Genomic DNA, 20,961 nt, shown 5'->3' on the forward strand with positions numbered 1-20,961 from the left:
ACAGAACCCACATACAATCAACATACAAAAATGTCTGACACCTACCATTTGACCAAAACTTTCTTTTCAGGTAGAAAGCCGGAAGTGTTCCCTTTACCCATTTAATTAACACTTTAAGACATCAAGAAATATGATCCTTTTCTTTCCTTTGTTACCAGCAACTCCACTCCATCAGCTTTTCAATCTCCTCTGTTACACCTCTCTCAGTAGATCCAAGTTTTCTTTATATCTGTGCATCAGACATTTCCAGACAAAAGCGTGCCTGGATGACCAAGTTTTTTATTCTCTGTTGGCAGCTTCCTTTTGCCTACATGAGGGAAGGGCATCTGAACCATCAGTTTAAAAATCAACCCCTGGGGCAGAGAGCTGCCCACTGCCCTTGCCGGGAATGGCCTCTGTACCTGACCAGAACTTCCTCTTTGTTTGATCAACATCTGGAAAAGATAAAATAGGAACTAAAAAATCTAGGTAAGGTGTCAGTGGTTTAGCTTCCTATCAGCCTTTTTTTTTTTCTTTCCCTTTGGTGTCCAGTTTATGCTCAACTCCAGTTTGAGGATTTTCAGTGTTTGCATATTTTCACAAAGACAGTAACAGCAGGTTACTCATTGGGGAGCGTTATTCACCTCTGCTGACTTCAGCCATCTAAAACTTATCTGTCTGGCTTCTTAGGGCAGGTCTGCCTTCCTAAATAAAAACCAGCCAGGACTGAATTTGAGCTCTGAAGCCCCAACTGCCTGCCTAACTGGAGCACTGGCTCTGATCCGGACCACCCCAGAGCTCTTTCAGAGAAGGTTGGTGGATGCAGCTGAGTCCATGTTACCAAACGTTAGCTCCAAGGCTTGCTCCCAGGCATTTTTCACCCACTTGTATAGCTATATGCCTAAGCTACACCTACAGCATCAAATAATTTTGTTCCCCCATTTACTCCCAGGTCTTGGCTCCCTGGTGTCCCCATTGCACGTACGTTGATCCACTCCTCAGTCCTCTTCTGGAATGAACTCCCTGTGGAACAAAACCATGTTGTGTTTCTGGGGACCACTCACCTGAAAAACCTTTTGTATCAGACAGCATGGATGAAACTGCCCCAGGTTTGGTTCCCTCATTCTGCACCTACATGACATGCTCAGCCAAAAGCTTAACATTAGGGTGGGTCTGATGCTGGAGATGTAAATGAGCAGTTCTCCTCTGCATGAGGCTGCCATGGGGTCTTCTCTAACCTGTGCCATGACTTGAACCGCTATGTTGGTGCATGGAAGAAGAGGACTTGGACCACGTACTAAGCCTGCCGTGTCCCAGCCAAGTTGAATTTACTGTTCAAGCACAGAACGTATATGGAGATCATCTGTTCTGGACATGTCAAATTCATTCAGCTTTTCAACATGTCCTGTCTGGACAACCGTGGATAGAAATATGGGAGGAAAATCTTGGGGCATGCAAAACTTAATAATAATGTGATGAAGAATCACTGGTACTTTTTCTTGAAAAGCTAACCCAGTGTGGCATGTGGCAAATACATGTATGTCAGAACATCACAGAAAAGAGGGCATGGAGCAACACAAGCAATCTGAAGTCCTTGGACGGGTCGGGTGTTAACCAAAGAGGTAGAGGCCAGCTGTGGAGGATGGAGACCCAGTCGATATGTTCCATTCTGAACTAGAGGAACAGCCCTCAATAGCAAGAGTATCACGTCCCACTTGCTCCTTGTATTCTCCGCAAGCAAATGCCAGCAAAATAAGCTTTCCTGCTCAGGATTTTTCCATTTGGACTTAATTACCTTACTCCCACTCTTCTCACCCACCTTCACACTTGGCTGTGATGTGCTATAGGAGTGCTGAATGCAGAGCATGCTGATGGGCCTCCGTAAATACTACAGGATCACAAAAACTTTGCGCTTGGTGTTCTTTCTTATGTCTGTGGTTTGTAGCATTATGAAATGACACAAAGGCTGAGATGACTAAGTGACTTGTCAATATGAAAATGTCCAAAATGCACCTTATCCTTTCGTGGATGGGCGACATTAATATGAGAAGGACCTCCCCAGCGAGCTCTGTCATATTGACTTAGCCACCAGGAGCTTGGGGTTGAGGCGAGAGAGAGTATTAAATTTTAACCATTCTTTAAATAACATTTTTGAAATCAATAATGTGGGTCCTGAACCCTTGGCTTTCCAATTGCATTTGGTTTCATTGTGGATGCTGTGAAGATGAAGTTTTACCTGCTCTTTTTTACCCTATTTATCCGGATTCAAGAGAAGCATGTCTTCACTCTTCCAAGGTAAATATCTGATGGTGCTACTAGGCTTTTAGTGTGTGGTGAGTGGGACAGGGAAAGTATTGAAGAAAAATAACTCAAAGTTGCAGAAGAAAACATTTGGCAAAGGTTGACATTTATTTATTGCTCTTGTAATTGGATATGTGGTTCAATTTAACATATAGATGGTGGAGGAAATGAAATTATTCTAAGTCTTCTTTGCATCCATAAATCCTATGTTTTTAATCATATTAAAACTATTCTTTTCGGTCTAAGTGCAAATCAATTCTGTTCATTCAGTGCTTTTGAATGCCAATAAAGGGCATTCTGAAACATAATGGGAAAAAATAATTTGCTTCATTTGCCTTAAAACAAGACCTTAAATGAATTACTTCTTAAGGTAGAGAGAGAAACCATTTCAGAAAGTACTAACAATCTGTTTTCTTTCTAAAGTAGCTTTTATGATTGTTTTCCCAGTCATAAATCATTTTTGAATAACCATTTGGTATTTGTACAATGTTTCAGAAGCAGCTTTATTGTTACGTATCGATAAACTTCAGAAATGCCCTGAAACCAAATGCTTTGTTACAACATGAGAACATATGTCAGAGATGAAGACAGCCAAAGTGCTTTTATTTTGTACATGTACAGCTGCTTTAAAAACCTGAAATGTTTTAATAGTAGAACTAAAAGGATAAGCCCCTCATGTGGTGATATTAAGCAAGATGAACAACCTACAGGAATCATGATTAAACACAGCCTGCTCCCAGGACTGAAACATCTACACAAATACTAGTGAATTATGTCTCACAGCCCTTCTACGACTCCGCACCACAAGCCAGTGGGCAGACCTGTGACAGGTGAACACCTCTTGAGTTCATGCCTTAAAAAAAGGATCTTTCATCTCCATCTGTGTTGCAATCATATTTTGTTGTGGATTGCTATGGAAGTGTGAGGGTTAAAGTAGGGGGACAGTTAAACATGTTTTTAGGTGAATTCAGTGCAGCAATATTGCTCTGTGCTACTTGAAGGTTCATTTATTTCATGTTTAAATATCTGACTCTTACAGAAGAATATGGCATTTCCCACTGGAAAGCATGAGTCTAACCCTCCCAGCCCCGGTTACGAAAATAGCTGAAATAATAATGAGATTTTAAAGGTGACATATTATAACTGACTTTTTACTTTTATTTGAGTGCTAGTGTTGGAGGGTTTAACCGTCATGTATTAAAGCTTCCCTTTGCAAGGTTATAGTGTGATTGCTGCATCTGAACTGCTAAGAAAAATACCAAACATTGTTGGACTTGCTGATAAGACTGGAAAGACACCTAGCTCACTTGTAGGGAAAGGGTAAGGCTGGAGGCTGTTTGAGAGCCAGCAAGGTGGGAGAAAAGAGAGGCCACAGGCAGACGTCTGTGCTCCAGGCAGACGAACAGCTTACATGGTCCAGGAGAACAGGAGAAGATGCTGGCAGCACTCCTCTAGTGACACTACCTGCTAGACGCAGGGTAAGACATTCAGCCGGAGACAAGTAGGCAGGCCTTCCTGCTGGAGATGTTAGTCAGAAAGAACATGCAAGGTTTAAATTAAGCTAGGCTATGAGGACAGAGAGACACATCCATGGTTTTTTTGTGGGCCTGTGTGATATGTGATGCTGACGACCTTCCTAGTGACTGAGAAATGCAATGGAGAGGAAGGATGAAAAGACTGAGATGCCTCCAGAGAGCCGGCACTCATTTATGTATACCTGTGAGATGGTGGCCAGGGTCCCTGAATGGGATTCATCTGACTACCTGGGATTTCTACACAGTTCTGAATGGGAACAAGTCCCCTTCACCTTCCTGTACAGCTAGTGGAGAAAAATATGTGTATTTAGGTTACAATTCGTTCCAGTTTAGCACAGTTTAGCAAATTAGCTCAGGTTAACTGGGCCCTGAAAGTGCCTGTTTATTTATTAAGAGAATAACTAGCTCAGATGAAGATATCAAAACCTTCTAAAATGAACTGTAAAGCATCCCACTCACTCTGACATAGCTACAGGATAAGACCTGAGCATTGTAGTGTGGGGATGGCAGCTGGACTTCTATTTACCCAGAAGTAAAAGGGAGAGGAAAAGGAGATGGGGAACAGTGATAAAGTCCAGTGGGACCCTGGCAGAAAGTTGGAGGAGGGGAATAAGAGGGATCCTTTTAAGGACAAACTCAAAGAGCAACCAGGGAAGCAGGGCATGAGGACAGAAAGTTAAAGAAAAGAAGTGTGTTCAAGATGAATATGTTCAGCCATACCAGGGCAGCAGGCAGGGCAGGAAGAGGCAGAGGGTTGTTTCTGAGATTGGTATAAAGGTAATAATTAGAGCTTTTGTCTGGGTGTTTTCTAAAAGGACTGGGGCAGAAGACAGATGAAAGAGGGTATAATGCGAAATTGAAGCAGAGGAACTGAGAAGCCCAACGACTACAATTTCGGCTGTTAATACTACCCCTGTTAAACTTGACTACAAGAGCAAGGGCAGAACTTGGATCAGCTTGTTCAGTGTATTCAGGTCCTACCAACAAGAGCTATAGAGGAATCGCTGCTAGCTACCACCTGTCCAGTACTTATCACACTCAGCTGAAATATCTGTGCAACAAATGGTGGGGTGAAAAGTCTTCCCTGGAAACGAGAAGGCAAATTAACTTTTAAAGTAGCCCCAAACACACACTTTGGAGTGCACTTGCCTAAAGAAATAGGCAAACTGCCAACCCTGCCTATCCCTGATTGCTTTTTGATGTTCTGTCAAATGAGGTTGGAGGCAAAAATAGGGCTGGCATATTGTTGGTTCTGCGTGAGAAACAACAGTGATTGCTTGGAGCCTGGCTAAAAGTAGAAAAGATGAATCACCTGGTTGCCAGATGCTGTCAGACCTCAGTTTGAAATCAGTCACAACAACGAGTTGTGACAATCATGTTACGCAGCTTGAAAACACTAGTTTTGAGAGCCCTGCCTGTTTCCTGTTCTGAAAAGTCTTTGCAGACAGGGTTGGCAGGGACTTCCACAGTACCTGGGTTATGCACTGCCACCAACTCCACACAATTAGAGGGCCGAGAGCCACTCCAGCCCAGAAAATGGAAATAGGGGTCTGACATTCTCCTGAGCCTCCTCCTTCTACACACACAAATTATTTTCATTATCTATCCAATGCAATTTTGAACTACATGGCTTGCAGGGCACTGAAGATCAGGTCTGGATTTACAATGCAAAGTATTCTTTCTTTCCAGAAAGTGAATTTCACTTCTGTCACCGATGGTGGGGTCAGGCATGGAGCAGCTGGGAAACACCATCTCTCATGTACAGCGTGTCTGGACCATGGGTTTCAAGTAGAAGGGGAATATAATTTACCAGGCAGGGAGGGGGAGGACAGTGGTATGGACGAACTGAAACCATACCTGGCAGAGGGACAGAAATGAGGAGATCAGAAAAACTGAACTGGAGTAGGAATGATGACGATAAGAGCCTCTGCACATCTACAGAACATCACGTTTGGCTTTTGCCAGACTGGGAGGGCTCATGTCTCTGCTGAACAGTGACTCAGACCGAGAAACTCAAGGGAGAACAGGAGCGCTGTCTTCCTGGTCTAGGCTAGTTTTCCACTGGTGCTCCAGCACTCCATATTAGCTGGTGCCAGCTTGCAGGAGCGATCACAGAGTCCAGCAGTAGATATTGGTTACCAAAGCCCCGCACCACCTCTTTCACAGATTTTACTGATTGGAAGAAGCAGAGGCTGGAATAGGGCTCAGCATCTTCACTATAGAATCTTCTCTGAGGTCACGGCAGCCAAGCCAGGGAAGACGAGAAAGGCCGAGCCTGCTTCTCTACTTTTGTGTGACCTAGAGTAGTTCCAAGTACCTGTGCTTTAACAAAATACCCTTGTTTTTCAGGGACGAAGTTTTGTGGGCTCTCCCACAAACACAGAAACAGGTTGAAGTCCTTCAGGATTTACTGAACACCACCGAGGTAAACAGATCCCTCTGTCTCTCTGGTCTCTAGGCCAAATTCTTCCCCGAAGTGCACTAATACTATTTCCCCCCCTGGAGAAAGATTTAGCCCGCTTTCCTTCATTTGTCCGAATACAGCAACTCAGAAAACGCTTGGTTTTCATTGCTCCAATACCTTCTGATTTACATCAGAAGACCCCTCCTTCACAAGATTATAGTAGTTTCTGCAATTGATTTTGTGTATTAAGACACTCCACAATTGGCAAAGCACCAACACACAGCAAGTAGAAATACATTTGCTAGGGAACTTCAGCACTTTAAACCAATGCAATCTTGACCTATATGATTTGAACATCAGGACTGGATTTTTGTGGTATTTTTCTTAAGGCAGCATTTAGAAAATAAAAATCTCTTAAGCAAAACTTTTTTTTTTAAATTATTTCTATCTTTCATTAAAGAATAAAGTATTTAATTAAAATGAGGCATCTCTTCCTCTTCAAAAGCATTTGCCCAATCACACTCTCCAGTTTGAAACCAACACTCTGCAACAAAGGTGTAACCATTCCCTCAACCAACATAATTTATAGGATGATTGAGGATGTGTCTCAGATGACTGAGAGCTTTTAATGGTGCCTATGCCCAGTCTTTCTCTGTCTTTCTTAGCTCCTATTCATTTTACGCCCACCCCAAAATCCTACTAGTCTTCTGCTATCCCTACTAGCATCTTCTGATCCTTCCCTTCAATTCTCACACACCTTGATAACCTTCCTTGCTCCTTTCTACCTCCACAAGTCAACTCACATATCCATCTGCTTTGCTGTACCAAAATAAATCTCCCCTCCTCCATCTGTTCCTCACCACTGTCATTCTTCACTTTCTTGAACACAGGAGCCCCAAGAAGTCATGAAGAACAACTGCAGTACATTCAGTGTAGAGAGAGCATGCGGTGGTTTCTACCAAGTCACTTACATGAATACGCAAACTGAGCACTTTTCAAAGGTTATAAACTGGCCATTTTTTCCCCATGACTATAAATCGGGCAAGTTATAAGAAGAAAAGGGAAAGGGAATGGGAAAGGGAAAGGGAAAGGGAAGACACAAACAGTACCTCCCAATGGATTTTAATGGTTACAATCTAGAAAAAAGAAGCAACTGAAAACTAGCAACTTACAAGAACAATTATCAGGCTAATTATAGGTGCTACTCCTGCAAAAGTTGGAAAGCAAAAACCTAAAACAAAGGAAATGCTTTGTTATTACAACACAAACATTGCATGTAGCATCCAGTGGAAGACTCAGACACAGGAACACCTACAACAAAGTCTTTTGTAGCTGCCCCTGGGGCAGTATTGACCATTGCTGATGATGGGTAAAGAGATCAATAATTACATACATCATCAAAGTTTCCCATTTACCCCCATTCATTGCTCCTCTGCCACCTCAGCTGTGTCAATCCAGAGCTCCTTAGTTTTCCTTACTCTCAATGCGAAGAATGCCTGCACCAAAGAGAAACTAAATCTGAGCTGGTGCACATCAGTGCAGACAGCAGGCTAGCCAGGGCAACAGGGAAATCAGTGCTGGGGAGCTAAGCATCCAGCTTGCTTCTTGGATGGGTTTTCCAAACAATGCTGAGCCATGCGATGCTGTCGCTACCCTGCCAATAATGTCTGAGATGGCTACACTTAGACTAGCTCAGTGATTTGTATAGCACATTACAGTAATATATACAGGGGCCAAACGTTTTACCATTTATTGCTCCAAAGTCTTGATTAAAAGCATGGATGACTTTTCAGTATGATTTTGCAGATACGTTCTCTCTGAGAAATGAGTGAGGTAAACAGTTGAGGGCTGATACATGCCTGGAAACATGGTGCCTAAGTTGAATATAATATTCCTGGTGCAACTGCATCAGAAAGGGAAAAAATAAACCCTATTGTCTGGCGACTCCATGCTGTATGTCTTCAAAAATGCATCCAAGAATTATGTTGACCTTTTTCATATTGTAAATTCATGCCTAATTTTCTGCTTACTGTCACCCCTACATCTTTTGGTATTATTGGTTCTAAAGTTTCAGTCTTTTACTGAATATGTTGGCTTTTGATTTTATTATTGTAAAAGATTTAATTTTACCAAGAAGAATCTAATTTTCTTGTTTTCCTCCCATTTCTAATCTCTGTATTGCTGCTTCAACTTGACTTATATTCAAACCCCTTCTGGCATTTATTTCCTTCGTGATCAAAGTCATCAGCGAATACAATAACTACAAAGACTGGTCTGATCTTCATTAATTCTCCAAATACCCTCAGGGAAAATAACTCTCAGCAGACTTCAAAACACGTAACATAATAACCAGCTAAACATATCTATTATACTAGAAATACTATCTCAGAAAAGGTTATGTTCCTGTCTTTGTTCCTGATTTATGAATTTATGTGCAGAAGTCATTATAAACATTCCTTAAATACATATGTTTCATTTCCAGCAGTAGCACAATGCTGTAACACAACACAGGGAACATTAAACTGCTTGTTACAACTGGTCTCTTAAATTGAAAACATACGCTTTGATTCTTTTCAAAATACTTATTAAATGTTAGCAAGGATATTTCTTCTTTCCTCAGTAAAAAAAATAAAATGCTTTTGGAAACTTTACAGGTCCTTCTCTGGCAACCCGTTGTGGTTGAAAACATCAAGAAGAACAGAGAAGTCCATTTCTATGTCAGGGCATCCAGCATAAATAGCATAAAAGCTCAGTTAAGGCAACTGACCATCCAACACAAGTACGTATTTATTATTTGTTGTCATGAATGTTTCTGTAAAGTTGTTTGTCATTTATTTAACAGGAGGTTGTGTTCTTTCTTTGTTGTTCAGAGTCTTGATGGGAGATGTTCAAGGACTTATTGAAAAACAGACTATCAATGACACAGTCAACCCACGCAGATCTTCATCATATTATGAAAACTACCATTCAATGAAAGAAGTAAGACATTTTTGTTGTAATCCTCTGTAGATTCAAGGGGCGAAATTTGTCTCAGGTTGAGAATGGAGATAGGGAAAGAAATCATCAACAGGCAAATAATTACCATTGTGTTGCTCAACCACTGACAGTTGTATTTACTGTAATGCCTTCATAGAGAAAGAAAGAAACACCAGACAAAATCTCTCATATGTATGTTGCCTCAAACTGCCACTCAAATGCAGACAATACAGAAGCAAAATGAAGTCGCAATACAACATATAAATATTTAAAACATGAAATTAATAGCAATTTAACCAAATAGAACTAAAGAGGAATTTCAGGGCTATACTTAGACTGTGTTGTGACTGTGTCTTACTGTTTGTTTTAAGAGAAGTTAGAGTCAGGCAAGCGGTAAGTGGGCTGAATTGCTGGTTTTTCTTTCCCATCAGCTAAAGAGGATTTTGGGAGGAAGAAAGAATTTAAGTCTAGACCACTTTCAGGGATGAAGGAAAACAATAGGAAGAAGATCTATTTACTAACTTCATCCTTGCAGATATATCATTGGATGGAAGAAGTAGTGAAAGTCCATTCTGACCTCCTCCAGAAAATATATATTGGATCATCATATGAAAAACGACCACTTTATGTTCTGAAGGTACAGCTGTGACTTACTGCAAAAACTTTCCATGTACTAATGTAAGCAAGTGATGGGGTTTGGCCAGAACACTTTCCTAAACCTATACTTCTATGCATATTTCTGTGGTTTTTAGAAGTCTCCAGAGTTCTTCTAGTAAGATGCATTACTTTTGCAAAGGCGTTTGACCACTTTAGGTGCCTTGTTGGGTCACAAAGAAGTTACCATATCTAGGCCACCATCCAAAGGCATGAAATACTGGCACGGTAGATACCCTCCTCTGTTGACTATGAAGCTAGTCTAGTTTGTTGCCCTGCATAGTTGGTGATCTACTCACTTGACCTCAGGTCTTGCTGTAGTCTTGGTGTCTATGTTACAAGCTTTCTGCAAGCAGTCTGAATATGGCTCTCTGACTGTATGCAAACGTAACTGATAGTAGTATCCTGGCCCAGGATCAGTCTAAGTTCTCCCTACAAGACAGGTGCTTCTTCTTCCATCTTGGTTACCCTTTTCACTTCCACTTTTCTGTGGTACACTTTACAATGGCGACATTTTAATGCAATTTCTCTTTTGTCAGCTTTCTAAAAGCCCGGAAAAATCCAAAAGTGCCATATGGATTGACTGTGGTATCCACGCTAGAGAATGGATTTCTCCTGCTTTTTGCCTGTGGTTCATAGGCCATGTGAGTAGATAATCACATCTGATTACCATTTTCAAGGCAAAGCAAAAAATCTTGATTCCATTTACCTTCTCTGTCCAATTGCGCTCTAAGCTCCATAAAGTCTTAATCCATTTACTTCCACAACACCAACACATGAGATTTATGTTGAAGCTGCATACGTAGCAGTGACTGTGTATGCATGTATGTGTGTGTCAGTAGATGGAGGGGTCTGTGTGTAAGAGAGACAGAAACTCATATGGATCAAATGCAAAAGAGCTCTGATGTATTCTCAAGTATGAAAGACACTTCAAAGTATGTGCAGCAAATTCAACAGAGACTTTTACAGTTATGAACAGTCAGGGATGTAGAGGGCATGCCAGGAAAAGCAAGTATCTGGCAATCTACTAGGGCTATGTCTGTACTGCCACATGGATCCAAGGAATGATCTTGGCTCTGGGTCACGCAGCACACGGTGGCTCATACCCGTATTACTCCAGCTGGCACTGCCTGGCGTAGAACAGAGGACACCCAGAGCGAGCTCAAGCTGTCCTACAACCCTTGGCTCTTCCCTAAGTGTCTTCCTAGAGCAATAGGTACCCCACACTTGCCAGCTCCAGGCATTGCATAGCTCCACACCAGCATGCACACCAGCAATCTCTACTTAGCACTTGCTGTGATGTGTCACCTGCTGCTGCGTCTGCTGCTACTGCTCCTCCGCCTCCTGCCTCTGTATTTTCTATTTGTGCTCCTGCTTTTTTCTGGATCTGCGTCATTCAGAGAATGAGGCCACACAAGACACCTTCTTCTGAAGGTATCATCCCTGCTAGAGACACCCTCATTTCAGACCTCCAGAACATGACCAACAACTGCCAGCCACACGCATTGTACCAGTCCATGGAAACTAGTAAACCACTGATGAGATGAGGCTGTAGTATGGGCTTAGCCCGACCAGCCTTGACGTGCAGCTGCAGACCAGTGGTCACATCTGATCTTTAATATCTTTACTATCTATACCGCTCAGGACAGTGAACAAAGGTACGCCAAAAGATACAACATCCATGGTTTGCACCTGGATCTTAACATATGTTGCCTTGGTCTTTTTGAATTTAAGGCATCTCTGCTCAACTCATTCTGCTGAGATGCTGGCCCAGTTCCTAGCATGGACCGGGAAAAGGCTCCTAAGGCCTTTCTGGCCCAGACAAGTCTGCCCAGCTTGCTCAGTTAATGTCCTGAGATATTATTTATTGCTACTTTTTCACAAAAGCAAAGTTCACAGTAAAAATAAGCTAGATAAGAGTGAGACTTCGCAATCACCAGTAGTGTAGCCGGAGAAACAACATAGATGAGTCCTTGAAACATGAATTATGGTTTGGCCGTGATGAACTAAATTATCATAATGATAATAATAACAAAAAATGTGTTTATTCCTGTCCTCAGTCACAACTATAAAACCTCAGTGACTGTAACATTTGAAAGGAGATTGTAGGAGTTAGGAACAGATACAGCTGAATGTACCTTGTGACCCACTGATAATCCCAGCCTTCAAGGTTCCCTTGGAGAGAAATGCATTTGCCCTTTTCATGCTGCTCCAAATAATTACCAGCTGTGCTGTCACTTTGCCAGTGACATGCCCCTGCAGCATTTTTCAGAAGTAACAAGCTGAACATTTAGGTTCTCCATGCCCTTGATCTAATTTACATGTTTTAAATTCAAATTTTATTTCTCTATCTCTTCATGAAGTAACATTTTAAAATCTGACACTAACACATGTCTGCACACACACATTAAAATCACTAGCTCTCTCTAGCAAATCCTAGGCATTCTTTATAATGGGTCCACTCTTTATCATTTAATTTTGTTGTTAAGATTGTAGAAAGATTGACATTTCTCATTTAGTCAGAGAAAGTCCATTGCCTGAGGAAAACTAGGAAGAATTTAAAATGAAAGAAGGTGGTTTAAGTAAGGCATAAAGAAAAAAAAAAAGATATGATTAAGGACATCATAGTCTATTCTAATAGTAACAAAACCACTTATCTTGGTTAAAATTTATCCCTGTGTTGTGGACCAACAACCAGGTTAGGTATCACTAAAGCCTTCAAAATAGGCTGTGAGGCAAAATTAGCAACGTGGATCTTACCGGCGCTTGGCATACAAGTGCATTGAACTCGTAATGCAACCAGAAGAAACAATGTTAAAGCACAGCAGCCATTTGAAATGTTACTTGTTATTTTTGGGCTTGCTTTATTTTATGCTACTTTTGTGGTATTTTGGGTCGGAGGGAGGGTTCCTGTCATTTATACAGGAAGCAAAAGCTCAGACCTTCTTATTAATAGGCTTCAACTCTATCTCATGACCACCCGTTACCATTAAAGGAGTGCAGTGTATCTGACCCACTGTACCAGTTTGATTCCTACCCCTCTCCCTGGCACTTCTAACCAAAAAGCTCCTTTGCTATTTAGCAATTTCTGTGATGTGATGCGCCTCTATCAGAAGGTAGACTGGTCTGATATTGCACAATTATTTTACATACACCATCAGGTGCCTTTCTAGGAAGATAACAAAACCACTATTACAAATGCTTTTAATAAGTTTCCCCTGTGCTTTATAGGCAATCCGCATGCGTGAGAGAGATCAGACCATGACAACGCTTCTGGAGCACTTTGATTTCTACGTCATGCCTGTGATGAATGTGGATGGCTATGAGTACACGTGGAGCCATCCCTCTGTACGTAGAGCTTTTCTGACAGGCTGTGCAACATACTGATGTGCTATTTATGGGAACTATCAGTGTGCATGCTTAGGGCATAATTTCCGTCCTAGAACTGCATGCCCCAAACTCTTAATCTGTGCTTGGAATTTCTGCATCTCTGTCCTATTTAAACCACAACAAATACTGCAACTAATTGGCATTTGACCCACAGTACCTTTGTGTCTTTCAAGCTGCTGGAAACGCATTTGCAAACGACAGACTCTTATCCTGGGATTTTAATACTTCCAGATGTCAGGGAATGCCTGCGTCAGCCTGCAGCAGCAAGGTTACAAATACTGGCACAACCCAGCATAAGCTGAATAGTGTGCTGCATCACACAGAGCGCAGCCAGTAACTCCCTTCTTCCTCCTGCAAGGTAGCCCCATTCTCTGAGTACTTTTTGTTTCAGATAAATGAAGGTACAACAGGTGTCTTTTGTCCAGGATTTTATTTATCAGTTGGAGATTCCAAGCCGTTGAGATTGTTCTTTGATTTTTAGATCCTTCACTCAAGTTAAAAAAAATCTCCTCCACTCTTTTACTCATTCAATCTTCAACCCAGCTCTGCTCACATTTGGATAACTATGCATATACACCTCAACAGCTGCACACCAAACTTCCAATTTTGCACATGCTGCCAGCAATGCCTACAGAAAGGTTGGACTTGGACTCCTAAACTCACATACCTGGCCAAACTGTATGTTTTCTCCCCTCCTTCCACAGTCCACATCCTTTGAAATCAGACAAAATGTGACCACTTCTTACTCTACCCAACATTTCCTTGTATCATCCAGCCTCGCTGGCAATTGGATTGTGGTTTTATGATCTTCCTCTGTCTTTTGCCTCTTCATTGGCACGACCTGTAGAGGCACAAGTGGGAAGTCACATTTAACTAACCAGTGCGATGGTGCATGGCTTTTCTCAGCTTTTTCCCTGAATGTGGCTTGTGTGTCTTTCCATAGAATCGGCTGTGGAGAAAGAGCCGCTCATCGCATGGTAACAGCAAGTGCATCGGTACTGACATGAACAGGAATTTTGATGCGCACTGGTGTGGTATGACATACTTTCCTTCCTATTATACCCCTGCCTCACTTTTAGCCTTTAAAATTCTTTATTTTGAAAACATTTTCATTTACCATTTCACAAAGTTGATATCAAGACAAATGCAGCTGAATATCTGTTATGAACCGGTGAACACTTCACCAACTTGAGACACTTTTTGTTGGGACTCAGGCTTTTTCCTCCCCAGATGCCACACCGGGGACTAACCTCTTTCCAGCACAATGACAAGAGAGAGGGGGACCAGGACCCTGGATCCTGCCCCTTGCATCACACCATAACACACCTGGTGTAGGCTGTTGGTGGGAAGGAAGAAAGAGGGAAGAGGTGGCCTTTGCCATGTCACCCAAGGCCTGTTGCACCATCCAGTTGAGTAGATGCTCCACCATGTTGTATGAAGTGCTCACCTCAGTCATCCTTCAGTAATGCCTAGCTGACCAAGATTTTTTGGTTCTCAGTGTTTGTTGTCAAGGCTTTATCACATTTAGTTACCTGCAGGCATGTTAGTACATGACAGGTTTTTAATAGTCTGCAGAATAGCTATCTTAAAATTAACCCTACAGATCAGATCTGGCTTCACTCAGTACTGACACTAATGTCCTATATGACTTTCAGTCACTTTAGTCCATTGCTAAACTGGGAATAAAGATGTTTATTTAACATCCATGGCTATGAAATGGAGAAAAGCATACATTTTTCCAGGCACAAAATTATGAAGATAGGGGCCAAATACATAGATTTAAAAGTGATATTCAGTATAAATACGTCATAAAAACAGAACTTGGAGAACTCTGAAGGAGTAACAACAAAAAACTATGTGATACAGATACTAGTTTCAGGGAAAGGTTATGTAACGTAGTGCATTCAACTTGTCAAGCACTTTTGGTGGTGAACAACTTCTGAAGCAGAGAAATGATTCTACTGTACAAAGAGCAGAAGAATACAGGTAGATTAGAAAGTGCTTCCTCTCTAAGTCAGTCTTTGGACAAAATGTACACCTTCTTACAGGGCAAAACCACAACACCTTAGTTGAGTAACTGGGGAAGTATTCATACTGTTTTCAGCCATGCTACGCTCCTCTCTTAGATATGGTTGAAAACATAGAAGAGAGAAGCCTCAGCACCTTGCAGGGTCATTGGAGAGAAAAAACTGTACAGATGAATCTAAGCACCGAAGTCAGGTGCTTATAACAACTTAAACAGATGATCATAAGGATCTTCATAGGTTTCTACTTCTTTTAGTTATATGCTGAAAAACAAAATCCTGTTTTTCTTAGTTAGCATAAAAATATTGTTTATACTGATTCCAATACATTAGCAACTGATCGGAATGGTTGAACAGATTTGATCCATAACATATTAACTGTAGAATCTCCATTATTGCTGTAGCTGTGTGAAACACCAGGAGTTCAACAGGATCCTCAGAAGAACCAAGCTGGAGCTTTATCACTTTGCAATACTGTTGTAATTATTATTAGCTGTGTCAATTGAATACAATAACACAATTGTGTTCATGGGAAATTATCACAAATTCATGGGAACCTGCAATTTAATCTTTACTCACACACTTTCAAACAGAGAAGAGTTCTTGTCAGGGGTGCCAAATGTTCAGACTTCCACTGGCTTCACATTTGCTTGTGAATACACTTTGTGCCACTGCAAAATTCCAGGTTTTAGGTCTACACATTTAATGAGAAATGTACTGCTATGTTTACCTGTTCTTCTTCAGCTGCTCAGATAACACCTTTATGAACTTTATGAGCAAAGCCTTCATGGTTTAGCAAAGTATATTTTAGCAAAGTATATTTTAGCAAAATATACTAAATGCACTGATACCTTACGCTTTTCCTTTATACCAATAAAAAGCAAAATTACTCCACTAAAAGCAATGCACTAACTTGGAATTTGCTCTGTGGAACTAATTTTTTCTCCACATTTTCTGTATCGTTTCCTTAGCTGGTTTCCTCAGTATAATCAAGAATTTAGGAAAGCAGACAGAACGTTCATCCAAGATTTCCAGCCAACAGATTCTTCATTGCCTTTTTCCTTGGACAGTACTCACTTCTGTGCAAAACAGAACAGTGTAAAATTTAACATCCTCATTTTGCCACTTTTGCTTGTTTTCACATAGATGCCAGGAATTGTTTGTGTTTTCATGTGCATGAATTTTCATGGACTGTCTGTGAAATGACCCTTGATTCAGAAACATTAAGGCTTATACGTATATCCCAGAACATAAGCATACCACAGCCTGCTCTGCCGCAGTACCCTTGTTTCTGACCTCCCAGCCTCCTGCATCTCCCAGACTCTGTGTCTCTGTCGCCACTTCTCCCCCACAGCCTGCTCTCTTCACTACATTATTTCTGCTTCTTCTGCTGTGTCATGTAAGGGTGTAGGCCATCTGAGGATTTATTTTCAGCCATTGATATTATAAAGAGGATTGCAGTATCTGTGGAACAGTCGAATTCATGAAAATACAGGTTTATTCTTAACATTGACAGACAGGTACACCATATCACCTCGTCTTTCTGTCTACCACAACTACACTTCACCCAAATACACCTGTATGGAGCCTTGCAACTTTTAATTAACTAAAACATATATATCTCTCTCAAAATTTTTAAGTGTTTTTCGGGTCCAGATATGCTCCCCACTACTTTGTGGCTTGCTATAGATCTTTCCTAGATATCACTGGTACCAGAAGATGTTTCCTTCTCTCTTGTACTGTATGATAATAGCTTGTGTTGCTTCTACAGGGCTGCTACTCTGCAGATGTAACTCGCATTATTGATTTCTGGAAGATGGACATCTGTTAAAGTGTCCCAATGCCCAGGGATGAAGAAAGTCTTGTGGGTGTTAAAGTACTCAGTGAGCTTTATTCCTGCATAAGATTTCAGAATAAAATGTCCATTTGAACTACAAAGAGTAGCAAAGGGGAAAATCCACAAAATTTATTAAGACATGAAGAGCTGACATTTAACACTAAAGATCCTGGCTGCTTCCAGAAAGTTATTTGGTCTTATTCTGAAGATTGCAAAAATGGTGAATTCTAGTTGTCTTCTCGGTAACTTGTCCCAGTGCCTAGTTTTCCTCATTCCTAAAAACCACCATTTTGATTTGTGTTTCTTCGACTTCCAATTGGCAGTTTGTTTTCCCCTGAGATTAAATAAGCACTTAGAACTGCCTTTTTCCTGCAGTACTTCAGATTTTAAGAGGGACCTCACAATCTTGTTCTTGATTAATTTAAATGGAGCATATTCAGCCTCTCCTCTAAAACTTTTTATCCAGCCTTTGAATATTTTTTTTCCTTCACCTTCTCCAATTTTTTTCAAGGGTATAGTAGGTGAGAAATCCTAATAGGCTCGCGCTGATTTCTACAAGCATGAGAGTTCTTTCAATAGCATGGCAGAGTCCACGATTTCTTGTGTATTAGCATCATGCTCTGCTCTTTCATTAAATGAACAGAAATACAGAAGGGAAGAAGTTAAGGAGTAACACCGTGCGCTTTTTTGTTACAGGGGAAGGAGCATCTCCCTATGAATGTCATGAGATATACTGTGGACCTTACCCAGAGTCTGAGCCTGAAGTGAAAGCAGTGGCTCGCTTTGTCAGAGATCACAAAGACATCATTAAAGCCTACATAACCATGCACTCTTACTCCCAGATGGTATTGTTTCCATATTCTTACACTATGGACAAAAGCAAAGACCATGACGAGCTGGTAAGTCTCTCCATTTCCTCAAGTTTCACATTCATTTCAGAATTTCCTACCCTGCTTGGTTAGGCTTGTAATAAGGGAGTCACAGTGCTCTGAGGATCAAGAATTAGGAAATGAGATTTCTCTTGATGTTCTTAAGAACTTAAAGAAGTCTGGGCTGGTCTAGCAGTGTGTAAGTCAGCAAGCTTCTTCTGAAGACTACGGAAAATTGAAAATATTTATTTCAGATTGATAACACACCAACAACCCCTGATATGCTGAAGATGCTGCTAAAAGAGCAGAGTCTCGGTTTTTTGGACACCTTGAAAAGACATTTGTGCAAAATCCTGATTATGTTGTATGGTTTACACAAACTCTGAAATTACTTGGGTGTGTAACTCTGAAAAATACCCTCCACATAGCTAAGCAATGAGGTATTCTGGTGGACACTTGCTATTTTTATTAAGGTTTTTGCTAGAGATACTTACTTAAAATGGTCCTAATGGTAGGATGGAAAACATATCCTGCTCATGTAGAATTTTACATTCTTGAGCCACCAAATCACACAGTAAAAACTCTCCTAGAAGACAGGCAGAGTTCAAAACAGAAAAAGTCGCCACTGCTTTTTCCCACTGACCATAAAACTCTGGGTTTGTCTGGATCTGGAAAGGATATCCAGGCTAAAATGGGATTTGCTAACACAGAGTAATCAAGTCCTACGAGTAGGTGGACAGCTTAGTCATATTCTTCTTATGTAAAGACATAAAATTCCCTACAGCAAGGAAGTGCCTTTCCTGCACTTCCTAGCCCACTTTTGGTGTTTCCTAAGCTCCAAGCGCTGAGGCAACAAATTCTTTTATTTGCAACAAGGGCTCCTGTCTAGCAGTAAGAAAGGAGCAGAAATCATTTAAAGGTGACCAGAAAGCAGGTTTGCAGGATTTGGGATTTGCCATATGGGAATACAGCACATGTCTGAAGTGGACAGGTCATTTCATATGCTATATGACATAAGGACAGACAGTAAGAGAGTTTATAAAGATACAGGCTTGACATTTGCACACACTGCTGTCATTTTTACCGCTTTTCAATTTCATGCATCTCCCATGTCACTTAACATATTTTATTTTCAAAAACCTTAGTTTAAAAAACATTTTATTTTAAAAAATGAATGTTGCATAGATAAGAGGACTGTAAAAAGTACACGATCAATGCATTGGAAGCATCCTACTTCATTAAACGAAACCCCAGACAGTCCAATATAGCATTTCCATTGGTAACTAGTGCCAGTGTCTTCAGACGAAGAAATGAAAAAAAATCCAGTAATGTAAATACAGAACAAGCTAACTCCAAACAACATATATTCTTATGCTATCTTGGTTACTGTTTAATTTCCTGAAACAAACTTTTATATACTGCAATAAAAAAAGATGCTTTGTTGTGAGTGAACAGTAATAATGCATTTGTGACTCCTTCCCTGTAAAGCAGAGAGAGATGCACTAATGCTGGGCATTTAAGTCATCTTCAGGGCTTAAGAGTAGAATTCCCTCAAGGATAACATTTTTCTGCTGTTTTGGTCAATACTACAAAAATCAGCAATGACTTAAATACTGTGGTGGAAAGGGAAAAACATGAGACAAGTGGGAACAAATGGTTTGACAACAGTTTGCTGCCTGAAGTGGTGGTAAGGTGCCATGTATATTTTTTATCTAGCTACAGCAGAAATGCAATCTGTAGCATGGGCACATGCTGAAAATTTTAACCACATTCTGTGGGGTTTCTAGAGCCTTTTATAAGAGTATTTAACTAATGCGAGATCCAGAGCACAGTGTAAGTAAAGTACAGATTAACTATCATCACAAGGCTATAAAGCTAATAATGTTTTGTTTAATTTCAGGAAAGTCTGGCAAAGAAAGCAGCTACAGCTATAAAGAGGACAACAAAGAAAACTTACAGACTTGGTGCTGGTGCACAAACAATTTGTAAGTATGACTTTACTACAACAATGGGCATGACAGCATATCATTGCTAGTATCAAAAGACAGCTTTTGAACAGAAAACTGAAGTTCTGATTTCAGGTAACTTACCTATTTTCCCTTCCTCACATAGATTTAGCTCCTGGAGGTTCAGATGACTGGGCTTACGATCTTGGCATTAAATATTCTTTTACCATTGAGCTTCGGGACACCGGAACTTACGGATTTTTGCTTCCTCCACAAGAAATTAAACCAACTTGCTTAGAAGCACTTTCTGCTGTGAAAGAGATTTCTCAACACATTCTTCAAAATTTGTAATGTTGAATATAACGTATTCCAGCATGATTGCACTTAGCTCAAATAATAATAAAAAATTTTGCTGCTTTATTACAATTGTTTTCATATAGGCAAAAAAAAAAAAGAACGAACTGCAACTCCTATACTTCATTTCAGAATACATCAATCAGTTTTATTCAACCATACTTACATACCTATACCTACAAGGGTAGTTCAGTCCACTACTCTGACTGACATGTGGCATGCTGGGCAGACCCCATTCGAGCTATTACAGGATTTCCTTACAAGAAAACAACCCTATTTATCATCTCCAATGTCAAACAGAAAGGATGCTCACATGAGAACTTCTTGCTGCACATTTAGATAAAGGCAATGACATACAGGTGGCCAAATCATTGATAGCCAAGTGAGAGCTGCCTACAGGCTCCTCCACTACAACTAGCTGTGTAAGTTTATTTATCTTGCGGCCAAGGGCTTGTGCAGCACAAAATAGGCCTGAAGAATTTATACCAAGGCCTGTAGCGACAGGACAAGGGGCAATGGTTTTTGATTGGAAGAGGGTAGGTTTAGATTGGACATAAGGAAAAAATTTTTTACGATGAGGGTGGTGAACACTGGCACAGTTTGCCCAGAGAGGTGGTAGATGCCCAGACCCTGGAAACATTCAAGGTCAGGTTGGACGGGGCTCTGACCAACCTGATCTAGTGCAAGATGTC

General features: G+C 40.8%; 1 protein-coding gene across 1 annotated transcript; it reads left to right on the forward strand.

Annotated features, from left to right (window-relative positions):
* The first annotated feature begins 2,203 nt into the window (after positions 1-2,203).
* On the forward strand, positions 2,204-20,266 carry CPB2 (carboxypeptidase B2). Its single transcript, XM_009812616.2, has 11 exons — positions 2,204-2,274; positions 6,165-6,240; positions 8,874-8,998; positions 9,090-9,198; positions 9,731-9,832; positions 10,389-10,493; positions 13,081-13,197; positions 14,183-14,273; positions 17,797-17,999; positions 19,870-19,954; positions 20,082-20,266. The coding sequence occupies exons 1-11, from the start codon at positions 2,204-2,206 to the stop codon at positions 20,264-20,266; spliced, it is 1,269 nt and encodes a 422-aa protein (XP_009810918.1).
* Positions 20,267-20,961: the final 695 nt, after the last annotated feature.

This window comes from Gavia stellata, chromosome 1, assembly GCF_030936135.1.
Source record: "Gavia stellata isolate bGavSte3 chromosome 1, bGavSte3.hap2, whole genome shotgun sequence".
Lineage (NCBI taxonomy): Eukaryota > Metazoa > Chordata > Aves > Gaviiformes > Gaviidae > Gavia > Gavia stellata.